The sequence below is a fragment of the Glycine max genome, chromosome 16, assembly GCF_000004515.6.
Source record: "Glycine max cultivar Williams 82 chromosome 16, Glycine_max_v4.0, whole genome shotgun sequence".
Classification (NCBI taxonomy): domain Eukaryota; kingdom Viridiplantae; phylum Streptophyta; class Magnoliopsida; order Fabales; family Fabaceae; genus Glycine; species Glycine max.
In genome coordinates this window covers 33593377-33615708 of record NC_038252.2, presented here as the reverse complement: position 1 = coordinate 33615708, position 22332 = coordinate 33593377, and the positions used below count along the sequence as shown (strand labels likewise).

At 31.5% G+C, this 22332-nt stretch overlaps 2 protein-coding genes across 2 annotated transcripts; one reads left to right on the top strand and one right to left on the bottom strand.

Moving 5' to 3' along the window:
• The first annotated feature begins 4 nt into the window (after window positions 1-4).
• On the top strand, window positions 5-3614 carry LOC100789433 (receptor-like protein EIX2). Its single transcript, XM_006599957.3, has 2 exons — window positions 5-2261; window positions 3352-3614. The coding sequence occupies exon 1, from the start codon at window positions 47-49 to the stop codon at window positions 2249-2251; it is 2205 nt and encodes a 734-aa protein (XP_006600020.2). The 5' UTR covers window positions 5-46; the 3' UTR covers window positions 2252-2261; window positions 3352-3614.
• A 730-nt stretch (window positions 3615-4344) lies between these two features.
• LOC100817952 (spastin) lies at window positions 4345-12033 on the bottom strand. The gene is made up of 15 exons (XM_003548087.5): window positions 11407-12033; window positions 9565-9686; window positions 9384-9472; window positions 9266-9301; window positions 9065-9158; window positions 8618-8737; window positions 8108-8172; window positions 7446-7942; window positions 7294-7366; window positions 7028-7165; window positions 6195-6760; window positions 5607-5742; window positions 5466-5534; window positions 5242-5367; window positions 4345-4913 (listed from the first exon to the last, which is right to left on the bottom strand). The coding sequence occupies exons 1-15, from the start codon at window positions 11613-11615 to the stop codon at window positions 4800-4802; spliced, it is 2454 nt and encodes an 817-aa protein (XP_003548135.1). The 5' UTR covers window positions 11616-12033; the 3' UTR covers window positions 4345-4799.
• Between the last annotated feature and the right edge of the window lie 10299 nt (window positions 12034-22332).

Genomic DNA, 22332 nt, shown 5'->3' with positions numbered 1-22332 from the left:
AATTTCCAAATCATTTGGGAATTCATGTGCTTTGAGATCACTGGATATGTCTGGTAACAATTTGAATAAAGAGCTTTCGGTGATAATTCATCAATTGTCTGGGTGTGCCAGATTCTCGCTGCAAGAATTGAACATAAGAGGAAATCAAATCAATGGTACGCTTTCTGACCTTTCAATATTTTCTTCCTTGAAAACATTGGATCTTTCAGAAAATCAATTAAACGGCAAAATTCCAGAGAGTAACAAATTGCCATCTCTGTTGGAGTCTTTGTCAATTGGATCAAACTCTTTAGAAGGTGGAATTCCAAAATCATTTGGGGATGCATGTGCTTTGCGCTCGTTGGACATGTCCAATAATAGCTTGAGTGAAGAGTTTCCAATGATAATCCATCACTTGTCTGGATGTGCTAGATATTCATTGGAACAATTATCTCTAAGCATGAATCAAATCAACGGCACACTACCCGACCTCTCAATATTCTCATCTTTAAAAAAATTATATCTTTATGGAAACAAGCTAAATGGAGAGATTCCTAAAGATATTAAATTTCCACCTCAACTGGAGCAACTAGATCTGCAATCAAATTCCTTAAAGGGTGTGTTCACTGACTATCATTTCGCTAATATGTCTAAGTTATACTTCTTGGAGTTATCTGACAACTCTTTATTGGCCTTGGCATTTAGCCAAAATTGGGTCCCACCATTTCAGTTGCGCAGCATAGGATTGCGATCTTGCAAGCTAGGTCCAGTATTTCCCAAATGGTTGGAGACACAAAATCAATTTCAGGGTATTGACATTTCAAATGCTGGAATAGCAGATATGGTTCCAAAGTGGTTTTGGGCTAATTTAGCATTCCGAGAATTTATTTCAATGAATATTTCATACAATAATCTCCATGGTATAATTCCTAATTTTCCAACAAAGAATATTCAATATTCCCTAATTCTTGGACCAAATCAATTTGATGGCCCTGTTCCACCATTTCTGCGAGGTTCCGTATTTCTTGATTTACCCAAAAATCAATTCTCAGATTCTCTTTCATTTTTATGTGCTAATGGTACAGTTGAAACTTTGTACGAATTAGACCTTTCAAATAATCATTTCTCTGGAAAAATTCCTGACTGTTGGAGCCATTTCAAGTCATTAACTTATTTGGACTTAAGTCACAATAATTTTTCAGGAAGGATACCCACGTCCATGGGATCTCTTCTTCATCTTCAAGCATTGCTATTGAGAAACAACAACTTAACAGATGAGATACCTTTCTCCTTGAGGAGTTGCACAAATCTAGTAATGCTAGATATTTCAGAAAACAGATTATCAGGGCTTATCCCTGCTTGGATAGGGAGCGAATTACAAGAGTTGCAATTTTTAAGTTTGGGAAGAAATAATTTCCATGGAAGTTTACCATTGCAAATTTGCTACCTAAGTGACATTCAACTCTTGGATGTGTCACTAAACAGCATGTCTGGGCAAATTCCTAAATGCATAAAAAATTTTACTTCAATGACTCAAAAGACATCTTCAAGAGATTATCAAGGTCATTCATATCTTGTCAATACCAGTGGCATTTTTGTTAATTCTACATATGATTTGAATGCACTCTTGATGTGGAAAGGTTCAGAACAAATGTTCAAAAATAATGTGTTACTACTTTTAAAAAGCATTGATCTCTCAAGCAATCACTTTTCTGGAGAAATTCCACTGGAAATAGAGGATTTATTTGGATTGGTTTCATTGAATTTATCAAGAAACCATTTGACCGGAAAGATTCCTTCAAATATTGGAAAGCTAACATCACTTGAATCTCTTGATTTGTCAAGAAACCAGTTGGTTGGTTCAATTCCTCCGAGTCTTACTCAAATTTATTGGCTCAGCGTGTTAGATTTGTCACATAACCATCTAACTGGAAAAATTCCAACCAGCACACAGTTACAGAGTTTCAATGCCTCGAGTTATGAAGATAATCTTGATCTTTGTGGACCGCCACTTGAGAAATTTTGTATTGATGAGAGACCAACACAAAAACCCAATGTTGAAGTTCAAGAGGATGAATATTCACTTTTGAGTCGTGAATTTTACATGAGTATGACATTTGGATTTGTTATAAGCTTTTGGGTGGTGTTTGGCTCAATCTTATTCAAGAGTTCTTGGAGACATGCCTATTTCAAGTTCTTGAACAATCTATCAAACAATATTTATGTTAAGGTAGCAGTATTTGCTAGTAAAATATCAAAGGTGCATGGCTGAAGCTTAACAGGTAATAATAATATTGTAGCCCTTCCATATATATAGTTTCTTTTGCTTTCCATATAATTTATACATATGAAAGATTTCATATGTATTATAATTTTGAATTGTGATAGTAAAGTTTCATAACTTTTAAATATTTTTAATATAATTAATTTTGAAGAGATATGGGATAATTTCAAATCAATAGCTACTAGAAAGTTAGATCCCTAAGTTATATGCAAGATTAGTTAAACTAATTAAGTTTATTTCAGAGAGGATATGAATATATATATATATATATATATATATATATATATATATATATATATATATATATTAAAAGAGATATTATTTTTGTGGTACAATGGCTAAGTTGCTTTCTTAAATTATAGAAAAAAAATGAGATTTATTAACCATGAATAACTAAATGTGTAAATGTAGCATGCTAATTAAGTAGGGTCATGATTTCTTGCTAGGTTGAGTGGTTGGGTGATAGTGTTTATATTCAATACTTTATTTTAATAAAACTATGTCCTATGTAATCTTTTAAATTTTTGGATGAAATTTTTTTATGATAATAAAATAAAATAAAGATATAATTAGAGAAAATAATTTGTGTACTAACAATATTAAATTATTTTATATTATCATTCAATTATTTACTGGTGCATGTGTATATGATAAGTTTGTGAAGTTTTACAAAACTTATATCAAGATTAATTAATAGTATATATAAAACTATATTGTTATTGTAAAATCATTAAACTAATAATTATTGATGTTCAATACTTAATCCTAAAATATTGATGATTTCCACTATTACTATAAATGTTCAATACTTTATCCTATTTTCTAATCGCTAAATAATAACTCAATATAAATAACGTATATTTGTTTTCTTGATATATTTGTTTCCTCCTCGTAAGTTATTAAGTGTAAAATAGAGAATAAGTTTGAGGTAGTTTTTCTATCTCATTTTCTACTTCTTTATATAGCTTTTAGTCTTGGTAATTTTCTTGGCATTTCAATTTTTTATTTATTCTTTTATTACTTCTAGTTGAGGAAATATTTTGAAGGATAGATATTTTAATTTTTGGTGGAAAAATTCTGAATTCTAGGTGCCAGCTTGTTGAGGTGGAAAATGCAAAGAGACACTTTTGGAGGTGAGAAGGCATCTCTCACAGTTGGATTTGGAGACCGAGAGAGAATTAAGGAAGGCTTCTAGAGCTTGAGGGAGCCAATTGTGATTGTGATCCATCTAGTTTATTTTCCTTTTTACTTTCTAAGCATTTTGTTTGTAGTTTAGCCTTTAAATCTGAACTAGTTGTTTTGTATGAAGTTGATGAATCTTCACAATAATGGGAATTAAGATGTTTGGTTATTGTTTCTTGATTTTTGGGTCATGCTCTTTGATTATGTAGAAATAGAAAACCGTGTTTGATCTAGGGATTTTGTTGTGCTTTTGTACATTAGTCTCATGATTTCATTTAAGGAAATAAGTTATATGAGATTAAAAGGATGCATTGCCAAGGAATTGAATGTGAATTACTGCAGCAAAAACTGATCTTAAACTTGGGCAAAGTTGTTTGGACTAGGTGGAAATTGGGTTGTTACTTCAACAATCCGTAAAAGCAAAACTTAACAGTGACAGGTGTGAGCACTGTGTCCCTTCTTGGAGCAGAGTTGGCAAATAGTGTTGGAGTAGGACGATCTATGATGCTTGCCAGATGGGTAATGCTAATTGCACCCTCTGGTAGACTGATGTGAGCAGCGGTGATTGGCAAAGTTGGCACAGATGGGTAATGCTAATTGCACCATCTGGTAGACTGGTGTGAGCAGCGGTGATTGGCAAAGTTGGCACAGATGGGTAATGCTAGTTGCACCCTCTGCTAGTTGAAGTGCTCATCACGCTTGCGATACATCTCATAGTTCTGCAATTTAACAAATACCTCATCAAAAGAGGGCAAGGTGTTTTGCCAATGAGGTAGCCTTCAAGGTCACGAATAAGCTTAGACTGATACCATATAGAGAATGAATTAATAAGTTGTTTATTTTAAACACAATTTGAGTACAAGGCAGCAACATTTATAAAGTTGTCAGTTACAATTAGATAAGATAGAAGCTTTCTAATTTTAATTATTAAGCAGTACAGTTGCACAATCAATTTACAAATTTCTGATTATATAATACAGCATACCTAAAATGTTTGGTGTAAAATATTCCTACTTCCTACAAAGCCATTGCATCTTCCAAAACCATGCATGACATAATATAAATCCCCTAATACAGGTGCTCATTTGTTTGTAGACAACCCAAATGAAAACCGAGAACCCATTCCCAAACATAGTGCATGACGATCCACACGTCCTTTAGAGAATAGATATGTGTGGTAGAACTTGTGCTTTTCTGGGAATCATGATATCTCTATGACATTTGGTATATAGTGAGAAATTTGGGCATGCTTTGAGTTCAACATCTCTGATGAAGGAATCCTTCCTTTGTTAAAGGTATGTATCATTGAGGATGAATGGTCACAAATCCAAAAATAAAAGTAGCATTCCACAATTTAAAGGAAGTAAGTGAGCTGTTGTTTCTTCCTTGAACCTCCTTCACCATACAAATCATTCCAGTGCTTCAACTCATTCATTACAGATCCTTCTGATGCAAAACTTGCAGCCACCTGCATTTAATCAGATATCTGTAAGTTCATGTACATGGGAAAAGATATTCTATTGGAAATACACACTTTCCTTCTTCCACTTGTGTGACATTGTTAGTATGAAATCCTTGGTTACAACTTACATGTACATGTTACCATTTTAAGTGGAAATAAAAATGGATCAGATGACTCTAGTGCCATATATCCATCACCGTATTCAATTGAACCAGCATTTTTTAATTCCTCGATTTTAACAAATATCCACTTTTAAATACTTCATGCAGTATTGTACAAATGCCCAAATCAAGTACTCCATAGCCATTTGAGTGAAATTTTAAATTCACCCTACCTGAGTCTTAGCCTGTCTCATGTCTTCCATGTTTAAAGGCCTCAGGGTAATTTCTTTTTCTTCCTTATCTTTATTGTTTGAAGCATCTTCAGAACTTTGGCCTTCTGCTTCTCTTTTCTTCTTTTCCTAATATATCGTGCAATAGATATTTAGTTAAGCTCATACCAAAGTTTGCATGGACATAGATGTTAAACTTAAAATAGTAGAAGTTGTTTAACAACTACCATGTCCTTCATTCTCTCCTGCTGTATTAGCTCTCTAACAGGTCGATAAGCCGCAGTGATGCACAAATTCTGTTCACAGAAATTAACATCAATTTATTTTCCCAAAAAAAATAAAACCAGTAAATCGCCACCAAAATTCACCTTTAGATCACTTCCAGTATATCCTTCTGTCATGGTTGCCAGCTCTTTGAAGTCTAAATTTTCATGTTTTTCTTTAGCCAAAAGAGTCTTCAAGATCATTTCCCTGTTCTCAACAGATGGAAGACCAACCAAGATCCTGCTCAACAATAAAAAGGTGAGAGTTATGATTCACAAGTTACAAGAGCAATAATAGTTGAACTAAAAAGCATTAAATATTGATGTTGCACAGTTGAAAACACTTGATTTTATTGTATCCATAAAAGACATCTGACAGACTAAATTTTGAACAATTTAAATGCCAAAGAGGCAAGAACTGTTGCTAAAAGAGTTAAGGCAAGCTACAGAAAGATATCTGTCTTCAAGGGAAGGCATATGGTATTGTCAGCTATATAGAAAATAAGAATAGACACCTCAAAAGGAAATTGATGAAATGACCACTTGTTATGAATTTTCTTGTTTTCTTATGGTCAAACATATGCTCATCATAATGATGGAGAAATGCAGTCTTTGTTCTGATTGCAAAAATGTTGTTGCTGAATAGAAGCAACACATGATCATGCAAACAATAAGACAAAGGTGTGGTCCTACCTTCTCTCAAACCGTCTTATGATAGCTTCATCAAGGTCAAATGGCCTGTTGGTTGCTGCAAGAACCAAAATTTGCTCATTAGGTCCTGTTAATAGCCCATCCCAGTGTGTCATGAATTCATTTTTAATCTTCCTCATAGCCTCATGCTCTCCTACTCTAGTCCTCTGTCCAAGCATGCTGTCAACCTCGTCAACAAAGATAATTGTTGGGGCAACCTTAGCTGCCAGTGTGAACAGAGCTCGGACATTCTTTTCATCCTCTCCAAACCATTTTGATGTGATGGTTGACATTGAGACATTAATGAAACTTGCACCAGCTTCATTTGCAATTGCCTTTGCTAGCATTGTTTTTCCAGTACCAGGAGGCCCAAAAAGCAATATACCTCTACATGGCTTTAGAAGCCCACCTTTGAAGAGGTCTGGCCTTCTAAGGGGAAGCATTACCAGCTCTTGAAGTGATTCTTTGATCTCATCCAATGCACCAATATCTGCAAATGTAACCCCTATCTCATTTGCAGGGATAACCTCTGGTCTTATGCGCTTCTCAAACTCGTTGTCAGGAACTTCCTGCAAGCAAGAAATTAGTATATAGTAACACAAAAAAGGGGGAAAGTAAAAGGAAATAAGTTTAGAATTTAAATCATACAGCTTCAGCTGCATGGCTAGTAAAATGTTGAGAAAACCAGCGAATTTCCATTTATAAATCATACAGCTTCAGTGAATTTGCTATCCATTTATTGTTTCTTATCTCTGTTACTACATGGGTAGAACTTGATAGGTAAGATTAAGAAGCATTTTACAGTTTAGCCTAAGTGCTGAGAAAATTTATCTTACCACTTTTGCAGGTATAGGATTTTCGCCATCTTTCTTCGTTATTGGGATGGATTTCTCTGTCTCACTCTTGTTTTCAGGTGCTTGGTTGTCACACTTCATTTCATTCTTTGCACCAGTAATATCTTCTCCAGAATTTTCCTAATGTAACAGAATACACATCAATTAATAATAACTGAATATATATAATGATAGGCACTCTCCACCAGTTTTTTTCCTTGTGCTTATCCGCTATTCCTGTGCTGATAAATAGATGTAAACAAGCATACCTTGTTAGATTCATTAGTCTTCAGATTCCCACTACTCTTGCCTTCCTGGAACAGACTCAATCCATGGGACAAACTGTTCACATCCAAGATCAGTAACTAGAAAATCTGGTCACGTAATTAATTGCTTACATAGTCATTGGGCAAGTATTTACCTATTGGCTGATATAACTAGCTTTCCATTTCGGTACTCCGGATCCTTGGTATTCATCAAATGGTAAGATAATGCAGATACTACAATTTCTTCAATATAATTACTGAGTAAGATAGTGTCTGCATGGCAGATTGAGTTCAAGTCATCACAATCAATGTCATTTGCTGCAAGTACTTCAGCAATATGGTTTCTATTATCTTGGAACTGAATATCTTTCATATCCTTTTCCAGTTGGCCTTTCCAGCAGCCAAGATGAGTTTCATCTTCGGGAGCTTTGATCTCAATGTTGTAGGGGAATAGTACAGTGAGCCTTTCATCAACTTCTTTGCAATCATCTTCTGAATCTAATATCTGGGAACCAAGTATCAACACCGAGCCTGATAGTTTCTTTATCATTTTTTGTAGTAAATTATATAACCTTGGTGATTGGAGAATGAGCTTCTCAACATCCCTGATGTATAAAATGATGGAACCAGTTTCTGTGATAGAAACCAAAAGCTGCAAATATTACAATTATCTTGTTATTAGTGTAAGAACTCTACTTGAAGATAGCCAAGTGACAAATTCGTTATACTCATCTCATGTAAATGTTGCCAACAAAGGTTGACGTTAGATACAATTTAAATATGAACTGGTAAAATAAGTTTTCAGTAATTAAATCACCTTGTAAAGTGACTGTACAAAGAGCTTTTCATCAAAACACAAACTACTTGTGTGCTTTAAAGGAGCTGAAAACATAATTCAAAGAAGTGAGCAAAATGTTGGAGGAGAACATTGATATTTCATGCATTAGTGACAACAAGACAAGGCATCAAGCATTTAGCTGCATGACATTTACCATGGTTTAAACAAGAAACTTGTAGAGAAGACTATTTCCCTACTAGAGTTTGCAGAATAATCATAAATTCATAATATGGATTTTCATGTATCAGATTAGTTCTTGTTAACATTAGTTCGAAACTTCTATAAACGTCCTTAGAAATAGTATTAATACCTTTCATCTTTACAGATGAACTAACAAATTGACCGGGTAGTTTACTATTTAAAGCAGTACGTTGAAAAGAAGCTTGCAGGGTACACAACAGAATTAAAAGTAGATGTTCAAATTAATCTGAGTTGGATTAGCAACCCCATACTTTCTTAATATGGTAACCTATAGTTCTAAAGTATAACCTGGAAATGTTGGACCACATTGGGAAGAAGTGCTACTTATATCATATGAAGCAGAGGCATTCCTCCTAAGCTTTGGAGGATTGGAACTTACAGAAGCACTGCTTTGTTGACGCAGAATTCCTTCAAAAGAAATTATCAATCAAAATCAATGAAGTAATAGTCTGTATATTACATTAACAACATATAGATAAAGGTCAATGTGGGTATCAATCAATACAAATTCTAGAAAAATGAGAAGAGATAATAATAGAGTCTTCACGATGTCAAGCTACGATTACTGTCTGTGATACTAACATTAAAAACAAAACCTATTACCAGATGTCAAAGCAATACATGCATTATAAAATCTTTCATATCTTGAAGTCTTCAACTACCAAACTCTATAACAGGTAATTATAGAATAAAAAATTTCATACTGTAAAAGTTGACTGTTATTTCCTTTAGTACCTCTCGTTTCTCCTGTTGAAGAAAGCATTGAAAAGGAACCAAACAAACCAGACATTCGCTCCAAAGTCGCCTCGGATATTGACCTTTTGAAAGACTATGTAAACAGAAGCAAATAAGTCATAAAAATATCACTTATGAACAAACTATTACATGATTTCTAGAACATGTCAAGAATGACAGAATGGTGCAGAGTAAACTTACTGGTTCTTTTCTAGAACATCCAAATTTATTCTGCAACTGTACAAGGGAAAACGTAAAAGGTAAAATATATGTATGCGACCAGATAAATCAAATAAAATGAGAAGCCATGAAAAATTACCTTCACAGAAAAGTCAGTAATATCTAACAACAGCAACTTTGATTCAAAGTAATGTGCTAAAGCTTTGGCAAGCATTTGCTGGTAAGGTTCTTCAAAATATATAAGTAAATAGTATTAGTAAAACCAACTTAAAATTTGAAAAGGTTTCGGCAGGACAAGGTTAAATTCTTGCTTAGTATACCTGCTGGACCAGATAGCAAAATAGCCCTGCTTGCTGGTGGGAGGTTCCTGGTGTGCTTGGAAAAGTGAAGATGTTTTAAATGAACATATGCAGCACTTGTCAACAAAACTTGAGTTCTTTCACTGCAATTTGTCACATTATATGCATGCATAAGATATGGTGCTATCAGGAAAAGGAAAATAAAAATGAAATATTGCTCATGACATCTGAATAAATAAGGAAAATAGGTAGTAATAATAATACATTAAATTCCTCCATGGTTAGATCAAATCCATCTGTGACAGGACATGAGCTCCAAATATAGAGATCCGCGCTAAATATAAACAATATCTACGGGAAACAATACTTTTATAATACTTACTTTTTCCTTAATAAAAAACTCATTTAGAAACAAGAGCATGATGGCTGATTTAATGTAGCATGTAACTGTTGGAATATAAAATCAAAAGGTGAGAAGCTAGAATTTGAATTCAATTATATCCAAGATGCAAAATTAACCATAGAAGGAATTTATTTTCAATCTTGCAGTAATTAAAAATCAATACCATATTCCTACATCCAAAAACTCTTTGATAGTTGTTATATACCAACATACCGACCTATGATGAACTAGAGAATATGAGAGCAGAAAAAGAAAAGAGAAAATATGGAAAGAACTCAGTTGTTGCTGTAAAAACTGCATAAGCAATTAAGCATCTAGGTATCAGGAATTTTCAAAGACTATGGAATTAGAAAACATTTTTTTTTTTCATTTTTGGCACTTCAAGAAGTTGTTAGAGAGTGTGTCTTCCCATCATAGAGGTCATGAGTTGTAGTTACTGAAACAACCTCTCAGGCCACGCTCCAAGGCTGTTTATATATGACCCTCTCATAATGGTGAGAGACTTGTGCAGCCGTCCTTTCACACCAGGGGGTTGTTACCACAACTTGAATTAGAGTGTCAATCATTGTAGCTTTGCAGAAAACAAAAGTGTGATCATTTCATGTCAGCTGGTATTAATTATTTGAAGTTGGGTGTCAGATTTATTGATCACCATTTATATGCTCTGAATCAACAACTAACTTAAGTAGACAGGCATAGAAAAGTGCAAACGACAATCGTTCCATCATCTAAAAGAGGGCGATGCACCAATCTGAAATATAGCGCTATGTTTAACCACAAAACTAATATGAAAGATAACAAATCAACGATGAGTGTTAAGTGCACATAATAAGCACTAGGTACCATATATAACAAAATAAGCTATCTTTTGATTACAAAAAGTTCAAATTAAAGTATATTGTCAGATGGAATAAAAAAAAGTATGCTATCAGATTCATTCTTTGATCTACTTCAGAAAAACATCACGCATTTATCAGGAAAGATACATCACTCATATCCTGCTGCTTCCCTGTTTCTGACCCAACAGATGCTCAAAATGCAACAATTTACTTTTAATACCAAAGAAAACTATCCCAAGGGAAAATCTAAGGAAGTTTGGGATTACCAAGGTACCAAAGGTTAACTCAACAACAAACAATCAAATAAAATCTCAAAGATACTAGGAGATCAAACCCATAACAGAAGCCCAATAGAAAGTATCAAACTTATATCTACCAGAATAATCGTAGCAGATTGCCAAGTAACTTACAAGTCAAACTGAGAGAGATCCATGTTCAAAACACCTTTGACACCCAACTTTATCAAAATAAACTATCATAAATTCAAATATACCATGTCTAAATGTCATTCTGCAGGGTCAAATGGTTAAAAAAGAAAAAAGAAAAAAGAAACAGAGACATCAATAACACCATGTTTGGGTCATATTATATCATTCTACTGCAATGAAATCTCAAAATCACCTCAAGTAATAAGGAAAGTCCTCAAATGTAACGTTGCCGTCCCTTCCTTCAACCACCAGATTCTTGAGCTCCTGCACAATCTGCTCCACAGAAAGCTCATCAGAGTCACGGTTCCCGCCAACCCATTTCTGCCCTGAGCTCAACCCAAGCCCCACACCCACCCCAACCCCGACACTCAATGCTGACAACAGAACGTGCTTCTGCTCCATCACGGCCCTGAATCCTAGTCTGTTCCTTTAAGACCCCAGAAGCGATTTTTCACCAAAGGGTATCAGGATTGTCAAGCAAAGAATGATTTGGTGAAATGGGTACCCCAGATATTGTGGATGACAAGAACAACAACAACAACAAAAATAACAGAACAACCTATGTAAAAATGAGGCTCCGAAGACAACGTTGGACTAAAGGATTTTGACAAGGCAATGACTCTTGTGTGTGTGTCCCTCCACAATGCCTATATATAGCATGCCATAACTAATGGACGTTAAACTTAAAAAGTTAAAGCACATTGCTTGCCATGAACCAAATTTTCAAAAAAGAAAAAAAAATAAAAATAAAGTTAAGATTTTTACTTTTGCTTGCTTCTTTTTTGGCATAGTGGTGAGTGGTGTGGTGCTACTAACACCAAATCTGGGTTCTCTCTCTTAGATTAGACTGACCTGTTTTTATTTATTTTTTAATTATTTGTCCACTTGGAAACCTTTTTTAAAAGGTATTTTTTTAATATATCATAGCTTTGGCTAATAATTTTTGTGTATTGTTGCCCCTTGTTTGCTTGGTGCAGTGTCATTTTGGTTTTTTCTTAATAAATAAATGTAAAGGTGATGAAACGGTATGGTTGGTGCCTGCCTTATTTGTTTTTCTATAAAGCATGTTAAAGTCAGGACCATTCATGAAGTTTTCGAAAATTATAAATAAAGAAAATTGGCACATACCTACCCCTACCCCTTTTATGGGACATTCTAATTTTGCATATTTTACAGAGGAGGGATCGTGATTTCGGTAATAGCTAGATCGGATTGATCTTGTAATCTTTTTGAGAGATTATACATTTTGATCTTCGAATTAATGTAGGATTATAATAGTATTCGCTATTTGGTATATTTAAACTATTTACTCATTGAAATATATTAACAGTGTCAAAGTTTTTATACTATCAAATCATAATTTGTGATAAACTTATTAATCTTTATAAATATGATTAATATATACAATGATATTGTAAAAAAATTATATTTTTATGTAAAAAATTGTTAATTTTTATAATAATTATCTTAAAAATTATTTATTATAATTGTTTATTAAAAATATATTGACAATATATATAAATTAAATTATTTATAATAATGATTACTTTAAAAATCCAACGTGGAATTTTTTCTAATTTATTCCCAACGTAAAATTTTACTGGTTTAAATTCATTTTCAATAACGTCATCTCTACTTATTTATAGACTGTGCATTCTGGGGCACAACGAAAGACATTCGTAAACATGCAATTGTCGTCCCTTTTGCAAAAGTCTAAGCACGTTACGAGAGGTCATGTCATAAGACTTTGCCAATTTCATTAAACCCATTTTCTGTATCGTTGAATGGAATTCATTTATACACGTTTTTTTTTCTTTTAAATTTTTATCTTATATTATATCTTTCTTTATCTTTTATCTTAAATTTCTTAATTCTTATTAGTATTCAGATTTTATAATTAAATAAAATTTTAATTTTAATTTTTTATTTTAATTTAATTTAATGATTAAAATTAATCATTTTTATTCTGGATTATATATATATATACTCCGTTTGATAATTATAGCTAATTATTACTTCCCAAACATTATAAAAATAACATCAGTAAATCATTTTATAAATTAAATTACAATTCACAGCTTTACGTGCATAGTAGGATGGTCCATGCACTACATAGTGAAGCAGAGGAATAGTTAAAAAGTACAGGCCCAGCCGAAATTTCCAAAATAAGATTTAGAAAAGTACTTTCGGTCATTGCAGCTTTTATAATGCACATGGGAAGAGGCCAAAACAAAGTGTCTTTTTTTTCTTGCACTTTCGATGTATTTTAAATCGGTCTTGTGCTATAAATTATATATTGAAATGCTATTTTTTTAAAAATGAAATTAAAACTTAATTATGCCCCTACTGTTAAAATTATGCATAGTTTGTTATATTATAACTTAGAGTTAGACTCACGTGGTTTACTCTTTCAATTCTTTTTTTTATATTTTTTTGTCTTTTCTTTTTGAAGTGTGCATTTCACACAATATACTCATCATTAGCTAAAGAACTTTTCTGTCGACCATATCAAATTATCTTCATTTTATCTGTATTTGTATATTTTTTTCTTCTTAATTATCCATGTCTTTCCATTTACTTTCTTATATCTCCGCCTCTAAATTGAATTTTAATATTTTTTAAGTTATCAATATATAGTTAAAAATAATTCCACATCACAATTTTAATTGTTACTAGTAAATTTAAATCATAATATATATATATATATATATATATATATATATATATATATATATAGTTTTGGTTATAAATAACTTTTACATTGAGAAAACATGCTTATTGTAAATTTTAATAATAAAAAATAAAAAAAAAATTGTACCATACAATGAACAAACCAATTATCTGAAAAGAAAGGATAAAATTTATCCTATTTCAAAACCAGATAAACCATTTACTAAGAAAATATTTAAAACTCTCAAATTTAAACTAAATTTAATCTATGTAATTTGTATAGAATAAATTAAAAAGATGGGAATATGATATTAATCTACGTAAATATTTTTCATCAACCTTTTTTTTTTATTTACACCCAAAGATCATGTTACTTGTTCCAACAATAACTTTGGTATATAGATGAAATGAAATTCTTGACAACATAGCTAAGGAACCCAAATATCTGCCAATGGGGCTGGAATTCGTTAGTACTTTTTTCTTTAAATTTTTTTCTTAACATGCACGTAGTAAAAAAAACCCTTATTGTGTTGTGTAGTAGTACGTGGATACAGCGAAGTGTGAGGTGCGCCAGTGCGTGCCACCACAAAAGCAGCCAAAAGCCACAATCAAAAGGCGGCTATAAGGAGAGGGGGGCCATTTTTTTCATCGTTAGGGTTAGGGTTAGGGTTAGGGTCAAATTGTTGAGAGGAAACGAAAGGACATTTCCTGCCCTTCTGCATAGATGATTGGAGAATCTGGAAAAGATAGATAGAAATGTTCAGAGTAAAGATTTATATAAATATATACTCTTTCCTTTTCTTTTTTTTCTTTTATTAACGATATAAATATACACTCTTTTCTTCTTTTTTATTTATTTATTAACAATGTATCTTTTGGCCCAAAATAAAGTATTAAACATTTGAGGTATTGAAATTCATTTAAAAATCTGATATCTTATATAATATATATTTTTCATACACGGAAATCAGACACTTATAATTATAAGTTTAAAAAATAAAATAGTCTATCCATCATATCATATGAGTTAATAATATTCTTATTAAGCTCGTCAAATACTTTTAATATTTTTTTTCTTCTATTACATTTTATAATTTATCATACTCTTAACCTCTAATTTATTATATCTATTTCACTCTTCTCTTTCTTTTTTTAGAAGTCAATTAACACTTATTATACTCTGTTTGGCAGCTGCAATTTGGTGCGGACAGACGAGAAAATGATCCTAATCATTTGCTTGAGGTGATTCACGAAAAATATGTTGTGGTGTGTCCCACATTTTTACATCATCTCCCAATTTTTTTCAGCAAGTCACATAAGCAACTAAGATTATATTGTATTGAGTCTTCTATCCTTCTCTTGATTGTTTGATGGTGACGAACCTAACCACCAAAACGTACCCCAAATTGGTAACACTCAACTCCCTCATAAAATTGTGTTATATTGGTATGAGTGTGTAGATTTCTACGTTGCTAAATTCGTTGGTCCAATTACTGCACATATGTGAAGGTTGCGTTCTTGTGGCGACAGTGTTCCTCGAGATCTACACATTTCTTCACATAAGTTGTTTCAGAAGGTCGTGTCACTTGTGGTATGCCGTTGTTGTGTCCTCCTACTGATTCAACGTCTCGCAACTGCAATCTCAAACTCTATTGCATTTATTAATTGATTATTTGAATCTAATAATCAGTTATTCAAATGTGTTCAACCATCAGACACTTGAAATAATCGGTTCTTCAAATGGCATAACCGATTCTTCGAATTCATGGGTTGGCTGAAGCAAAATTATTAGAAATATTATTTTGTCAATTAAAATTTTAATCAAATGGCATAATCGTGCGAGTCATGTTTGCATTCAAACAATCGATTATATGAATCATATAATAATTAAATTGATACATCTGATAGATTATATAATTCAAATAATCAGTTATATTCGGTTAGCTGGCACCAGCACCACTATGATAAGAGTATACCAGTATTTCTATAATTTTATTTAACTCTCTTCCTCTATTTCACTTAAACCCTAACAATTTTATTATATTATTTTCACTTTATTTCAGTCACTTTTTTCTTAAATCAGACAACCTAATATTTTATACTTTATTTTCACTCTATTTCTCTTTTATCTTATTATTTCTCTTCTATTTCTATCCACTTCATTTCTCTTCCCACAATTAAATATGACACTCAAAACATCTACAATACGATGATGTTGCTCATATAAGCAACATTGCTTAATCATTTCTAAATAATAAAAAAGTTATTATATCAGGCCAAGATTCAACAGAAAAAGAAAAGAAAAATAATGATACTTTAACAATCAATACATAGTCTATAAAATGAACCTAGAATCAAACACAGAATCAGAATCATTTTCTTAAAAAAAATTACAATAAAATAATCTTCATGTTCAAACTCCACATGCAAATATTGTATCAAACTTCAGATACAAAATCAAACCATACAAGCACAATAAAACCAGAACATAAAAAAAAAAAAAAAAAGAAGATTACATCAATTTGCATAGATGATGAACATTCGTCCATGCATGATGAATGGTTGTTGGAGAAGTAATGAATCCTCGCCGGGAAGGATCGATTGAGCCAGAGAAGACAGAACTTTAATATAAAAGTTAGCTTATAGAAGTTAATCTTTCAATTTCTAGCTAAATATATTTAATAAATTATGACTATATTAATCATTTTTGTTAACATAGTCACAATTTTTTTAAAAATTATTTGATATATAAACTATTTAATAACTACCAATTTATAAAGATTCCTTTCTCTAAACTGTGTTTTACATCTTAATAACTAGGACAGAATCTCTCTATCATTCACAAAGATACAGCTAATAATGTTAGAAATACATTGATAAATTTGGTGGGAAGTAAATCAAATCCATTCACACTTTTAAGATCATCACTTTCAGAATATGGAAAGTGCACATTAGATTGGCTCACGTATAAGCAATCAAAATTATTCTTTTCAATTTTGAAATATTCTTTAATCCTTTTCTCTTTTTTAGGTTTTCAATTAGTTTTTTCCTTTTGCTTTTGTCCCCCCTTTTGACCATCAAAGCTTTAATTAGCAAAACAGAAAAGGGGTATGAAGCAAAACAGAAACAAAGTAAATATATAACTGAGTGCTTTTTTATACTTAATTGACGTGGGAAATATTCGTGTATCTGAGCAAGAGAAGGAAGAGATTACATTTATGCATTAGTCAAAAGGGAAGGAGATGAAATGACAAAAGCAAGGGAAAAAAAATATAGAGACTTTGTTTAATTATCATATAAACCAGTAATTGTACTTCTGGTTTCTGTCTAACCATATATATGTGGTCTATATCATTCACATCAAATTTTGCGTTAAAGGAAATGATCATGACTGCAAGGATATATATCTCTTGCATATAAAGGTTGATATGCACTTTCCACAAGGAATCTCATTTAGAGCTATAAGCTAATTAAAAGATTTTTTTTCTTCATAATTTGAATATCCTACATGTTCTTAATTATGTATCACATAATCAATAAATTTATGCAATTTATATCTGAAGATGTTATTAAAATTAATGTTTTGCATTTTCATATTAAAATTTTAACAAGCACACCAAACAGTACGTGATTATTATGGTTTCCTCGTCATATTTTTTTCTTTAGTGTATATATAATTAATGGCTATAAACACTTGATATTAATTAAGCTTCCATGCTAACTGCAAGTTGCACTAATTTATAGTTCCTATTCCACCCCACTAATAAAGATTGATCCATATATGGTCTAAGACTGAAGCACGATCGTGACTCCAAAGTGAAATCAGTAATATACCAACAGCTACACGGGTCATTATCTAAGACAAGACTTTGAATATCTGTAGCCTCCTTGTGGACGACAATTATATACTTTAGTAGTAATAATATTTATTTACACAAATATTTTCTCTCATATATTTTATGAAAAATTAATGCTCATCATTTATTCCTTTTTTTTTCTTTCTCATTCCTTCTATCTGCAAATTTATCGTTATTATTTATTTTATTAATTTATATAAACTATTGTGGTTATATATTTACAACTACATTTTCCATACGACAAATAAAAATACATTGTGGAGAAAGAGACCAACAAGAATGACCAATTCCTATTCTCAAATAAGTATTTCAATGTTTTAAAATAAAACTTATGTACAATATAAGCTATTCTATATGTGCTTGAAGGCGAAGTAAACTTTAATTTTCAGGCCGTGAGAGAGAAAGGAAAATGCTTCTTGGCTTTTAATTATTTTGCACATATGCAAGAAACACACGTAACCTCATATTTAAAATTAAAGTATGTAGTAGGGACGATATGCAGCATGGAAAAACACATGCAGAATTAGAATATGTAGTCATTTCACCAAAAATAAATAAATAATATGTAGACGTTATTTTCTATAAGTCATTTAACAGGGACGATACTGTGATAATATTTAGAAACCTAATGAAAGTTTCATAAAATAAAGATATATATGTTTGACATTATAAAGATATAGCAACTATAAAATCAACTCTGACGAATATCCCATGTTGATGGCCTAATTAGAAAAAGCACTCACTCGTGGGTTTAGAATACACCATGGCTCTTGACTAGAACCACTAGTATATATTAATGTTGTCTTTGTGTTTATACTTTCCGAGCTAGCTTGTTTAATTTTTCTTTATAAAAGAAGCCTTTGGAGTGATGCGAGCTTTCCAGTGGTAAAGTAAGTGTATAGAAGTCATGAAAAATAATAGTGGCATTGCGTGTAACCCACAAATCAAAACGTTAACAAAATATTGAGAACCAAAGCATGTGATGCTGAGTTGGAAAAAGGAACTAAAGGCCAAAAGAAGATGGCAAGGATACCCAAGGAATCTGCAAATATTTATTAAGAAGTTTAACCAAGAATGAAGGAAAGAAAAAAATAATGAAAATTCTCATAAAGATTCAAGTATTATATGTCCTTTTGATAACTTGATAAGAGCTCTCACTGCTCATATATTTCTAAGAACTTTTTTCTTCATCAGCTTTTACCTATAGCATATTTGAGGAAGTCCAAAAGTCACACCTTTAGAGCCATTTGGAATGCCTTTACAATATGGACCCAACAAAATCCTCGATTGTAGCATTCGGGCACTGCATAGACCCCCACCCACCCTCAAAGAAAAAATATTTTATACATGAGCAAAGAGAAAGGTGGAAGAGGATAAAAAAAAATGAAAAGAATGATATATCTTTGAATAAATTAACTATGCGTAACAAATGAATAGTGATGGGAAAGAATGTCTTGTGTGTTACCAAAGCAAAGCAGTTTGTTTGGCAACATTTGTTTGAACAATAGTGGACGGGAAACTTTTTCGATCTTTAGGTCACGGTTGTATCAAGTATAGGAACGAGCATTGTCCCACTTTATTCAGACTTGTCCTAATTGTCAAATAGTTAATCATTTGTCATTCGTTTATGCAAAAGATCATTGTGTGGTTTAACATCAATTGGAATTGGACCATTAATTTAGATAATATAATTAATATACGGACAAACCTATTACCTTTTAATATGTAACCACGAGCGATATATATATATCTTAACTTTTCTGTTTTTGAAAAGCCAAAATAATGAATTATAATTAATAGAACAAAAAATAGAACCAATATATATCTTAATTTGACATGTGTTTCAATTAAGACTATATTTGATATGCAATGATTATTTAGTGATATTTGTTTTGTTATTTAATTACTCTTATCTCTGTGGAGCATATTAGTTTTGAGGATATATTGTTGGCATCACATTCAAGAATTGAAGAAGCATGTGTTTTTATGAAGAGAATCCAATTAAGGAATTTTTGTAATACACATGAATCCTACTTGTACGTGGCTTATTTAGGATTAAAATTGAAATTGGATTAGAATTGAATTTAGATTAAAACTAATTTAATGAAGAAAAAAAACATAATGTATCACTATACATGAATGAGCTTTTAATTTATTTACATCGTCTTTTTTAGGTTGATTCTTAAAGAACCCATGTAGATAATAAACCAACTGTGATATTTTTTTAAAATTAGATGAAAATACACTACCTCAATTTAAATTAATAGATGTAGAATAATCAATTCTATATTGGTTCTTATTTAAAGCGATATATATAAGATATTCTGTATCGATTCAAATAATAACTTATATAAAAATGTCTCTGCACCCTTATAAATTCAAACTTCCTCATGCTCTCACCTCAATACAATCCTTGCTCCTCAAACTCTCAAAAGCCCTATCACATCACTATCATCACCATTCGTACCACATCTTGCCACCACAACCACACCATGCATGCCACCACACATCACCACTATATTTATAGCTCGTTTCAATAGTCATTACAACCAAAATCATGTTACCACCATTAGTTGCCATCAATACACGTATAATAATTTATATAACATTATTTTGTGTTTATATTTCTCTATCATTTTATCATTTATCATATTTCAAATTCAAATTTCTCTGTTTTTCATCTTGCTTGTAAATTTTATTGTACAAGTATGAATTTTTAATATATTTTATTAAATGAAACAATAAATAGCATAGTTGCACAAAATATTAGTGCACGTAAGTTTCAGAAAATATTAAAATAAAAGTGATTGAATTCTTTTTTTCTGTGTAAAATATATTTTTTAACCTTTCATTTTTCTGCTCAAAATCTTTACCCAACTCCTATCATGCATGAAATTAAACCAGAAAAACAAAAGTAGAGCCGACAAAGAGAGTGTAAACCTAACATACCTAATTGGCAGTAAGAGAGATTGAGAAAACAACAAATTAAGTCAGATTGGTCCAGTTACAAGCTGCCGACTGGCTTTCTTTATATGCAAGTGGGTGCCACTTTTTCATCTCCATTAATTATTTTCGTTTTTGCTACCTTGCAAGTTGCCATTGTGGCAGGTGACACATTATTGGAATAGTTTTTAGTAACGTTGCAGTCACAATCATGTACATGCATACAATATTAAAACTTATTCAGTCTTTTATTTTAAAAAAAATGTTTGATTTTCACTTGTATTTAGAAGAGAATGAAAAATTTCTTGCCACTCATTTTAGTCAAATTTATGGTAGCATATAGTTGACTCAAATTAAAATATATCAAGTAAATATATGTGCATGATGATTAATTAACTATTGGATTAAATATATCATTGTAAAATTTCAGATTTTTTTTATTTTAATTCCTATTAATTTTTTGTCCATATTTTGCCTCTCGTTTATTTTCCATTATCAATATGAGTCCGAGAAAGGGACTGAAAATGAGAAAAAAGAAGAAGAAAATTGTCCTTGTTTAAAGGAACTAATATTAATGGTGAAAAATAAATGAGACTATAAAAATGACCAATTTTTTTTTATAAGGACTAACATTAGAAATTTAAAATTAATTATACAGTGATTATTAAAAGCATATTTAATATTAACATATTTTCATAATGTTCTGCAACTTGGTAGCATATAGTTTTGGAAAAAATGTGTTTTTAGTTGTTATATATACTTTTGGTAAGTAATTAAGATCTACATACTTTTATATCAAATAATCTGATCCTTAAAAGTCTCCCATTTGTAAGAGCCCATCATTATATTATTTTTTTAAAGTTGAGCGGAGAGACTAAATTCAGATTTTTTTTTCAAAGTTTATAACCAAATTCATCAATATAAAAGTACAGTGATTTGAATTTGACCATATTACCCAAAAGTTTAAAGATTAAAAACACAATTCTTTAATATTTTTTTTTTTATATAAACCCCGTAGCATACAGTTAGCTTCAAATTATTTAAAAAGTTGTGAATATAAACTCATTATAGCTAGAGAGCGAAAATGAGTAGGTGAGAAGTCAGGCACGGCAGACACTACCATCTCACTTTGGCCATAAAAGCAATGATATATTTGCGGACTAAAGCAGTTTCCATACTTGAAAGTTATGAGGCTATCATTCTCCAATCAAATTTTGTTTTTCCTTTTAGGCATGGAAAAAGGCTTGGGTGCACAAACTTGAGTTAAAAGTAATTTTGTGGGTAAGTCGTTTTCAGAGTGAACAAGACGCCATGACGGTGCATGAACATCCATATATAGTTTTCAGAAGCCTAAATGCTGGTATTGATTAAGACTAAGTAAATTTAATATGTGTTCGATGTACTTGTGAGGATTAATGTAATATGTATGATAAGATAGGTTAATGACTTCGATGTATTTATATATTTAACGTGCATAACTTTAGCGGTTGAGAACATACTTTCTTTGTGAAATTAGCAATACTTGATTATGCTTGCAAATTACAAAATGATAGTAATCTAGGTAAGCTGCTTTATACCCTCCAATTGATGTTCATTAAAATCTGATCAAATCGATTAAACATGCTCAATTACTTCAATTTTTATTGGAA

Bases quoted from the DNA above. Each gene is read 5' to 3' on its own strand.
- LOC100789433 (XM_006599957.3), top strand. From the start codon at position 47: ATGTCTGGTAACAATTTGAATAAAGAGCTTTCGGTGATAATTCATCAA.
- LOC100817952 (XM_003548087.5), bottom strand. From the start codon at position 11,615: ATGGAGCAGAAGCACGTTCTGTTGTCAGCATTGAGTGTCGGGGTTGGG. The intron at 9,302-9,383 runs GTAATTTTTCAT...TCCCTTGTACAG, and splicing joins TTACTGACTTTTCTGTGAAG to TTGCAGAATAAATTTGGATG. The intron at 8,738-9,064 runs GTACTAAAGGAA...TTTCTTTTGAAG, and splicing joins TTCAACAGGAGAAACGAGAG to GAATTCTGCGTCAACAAAGC.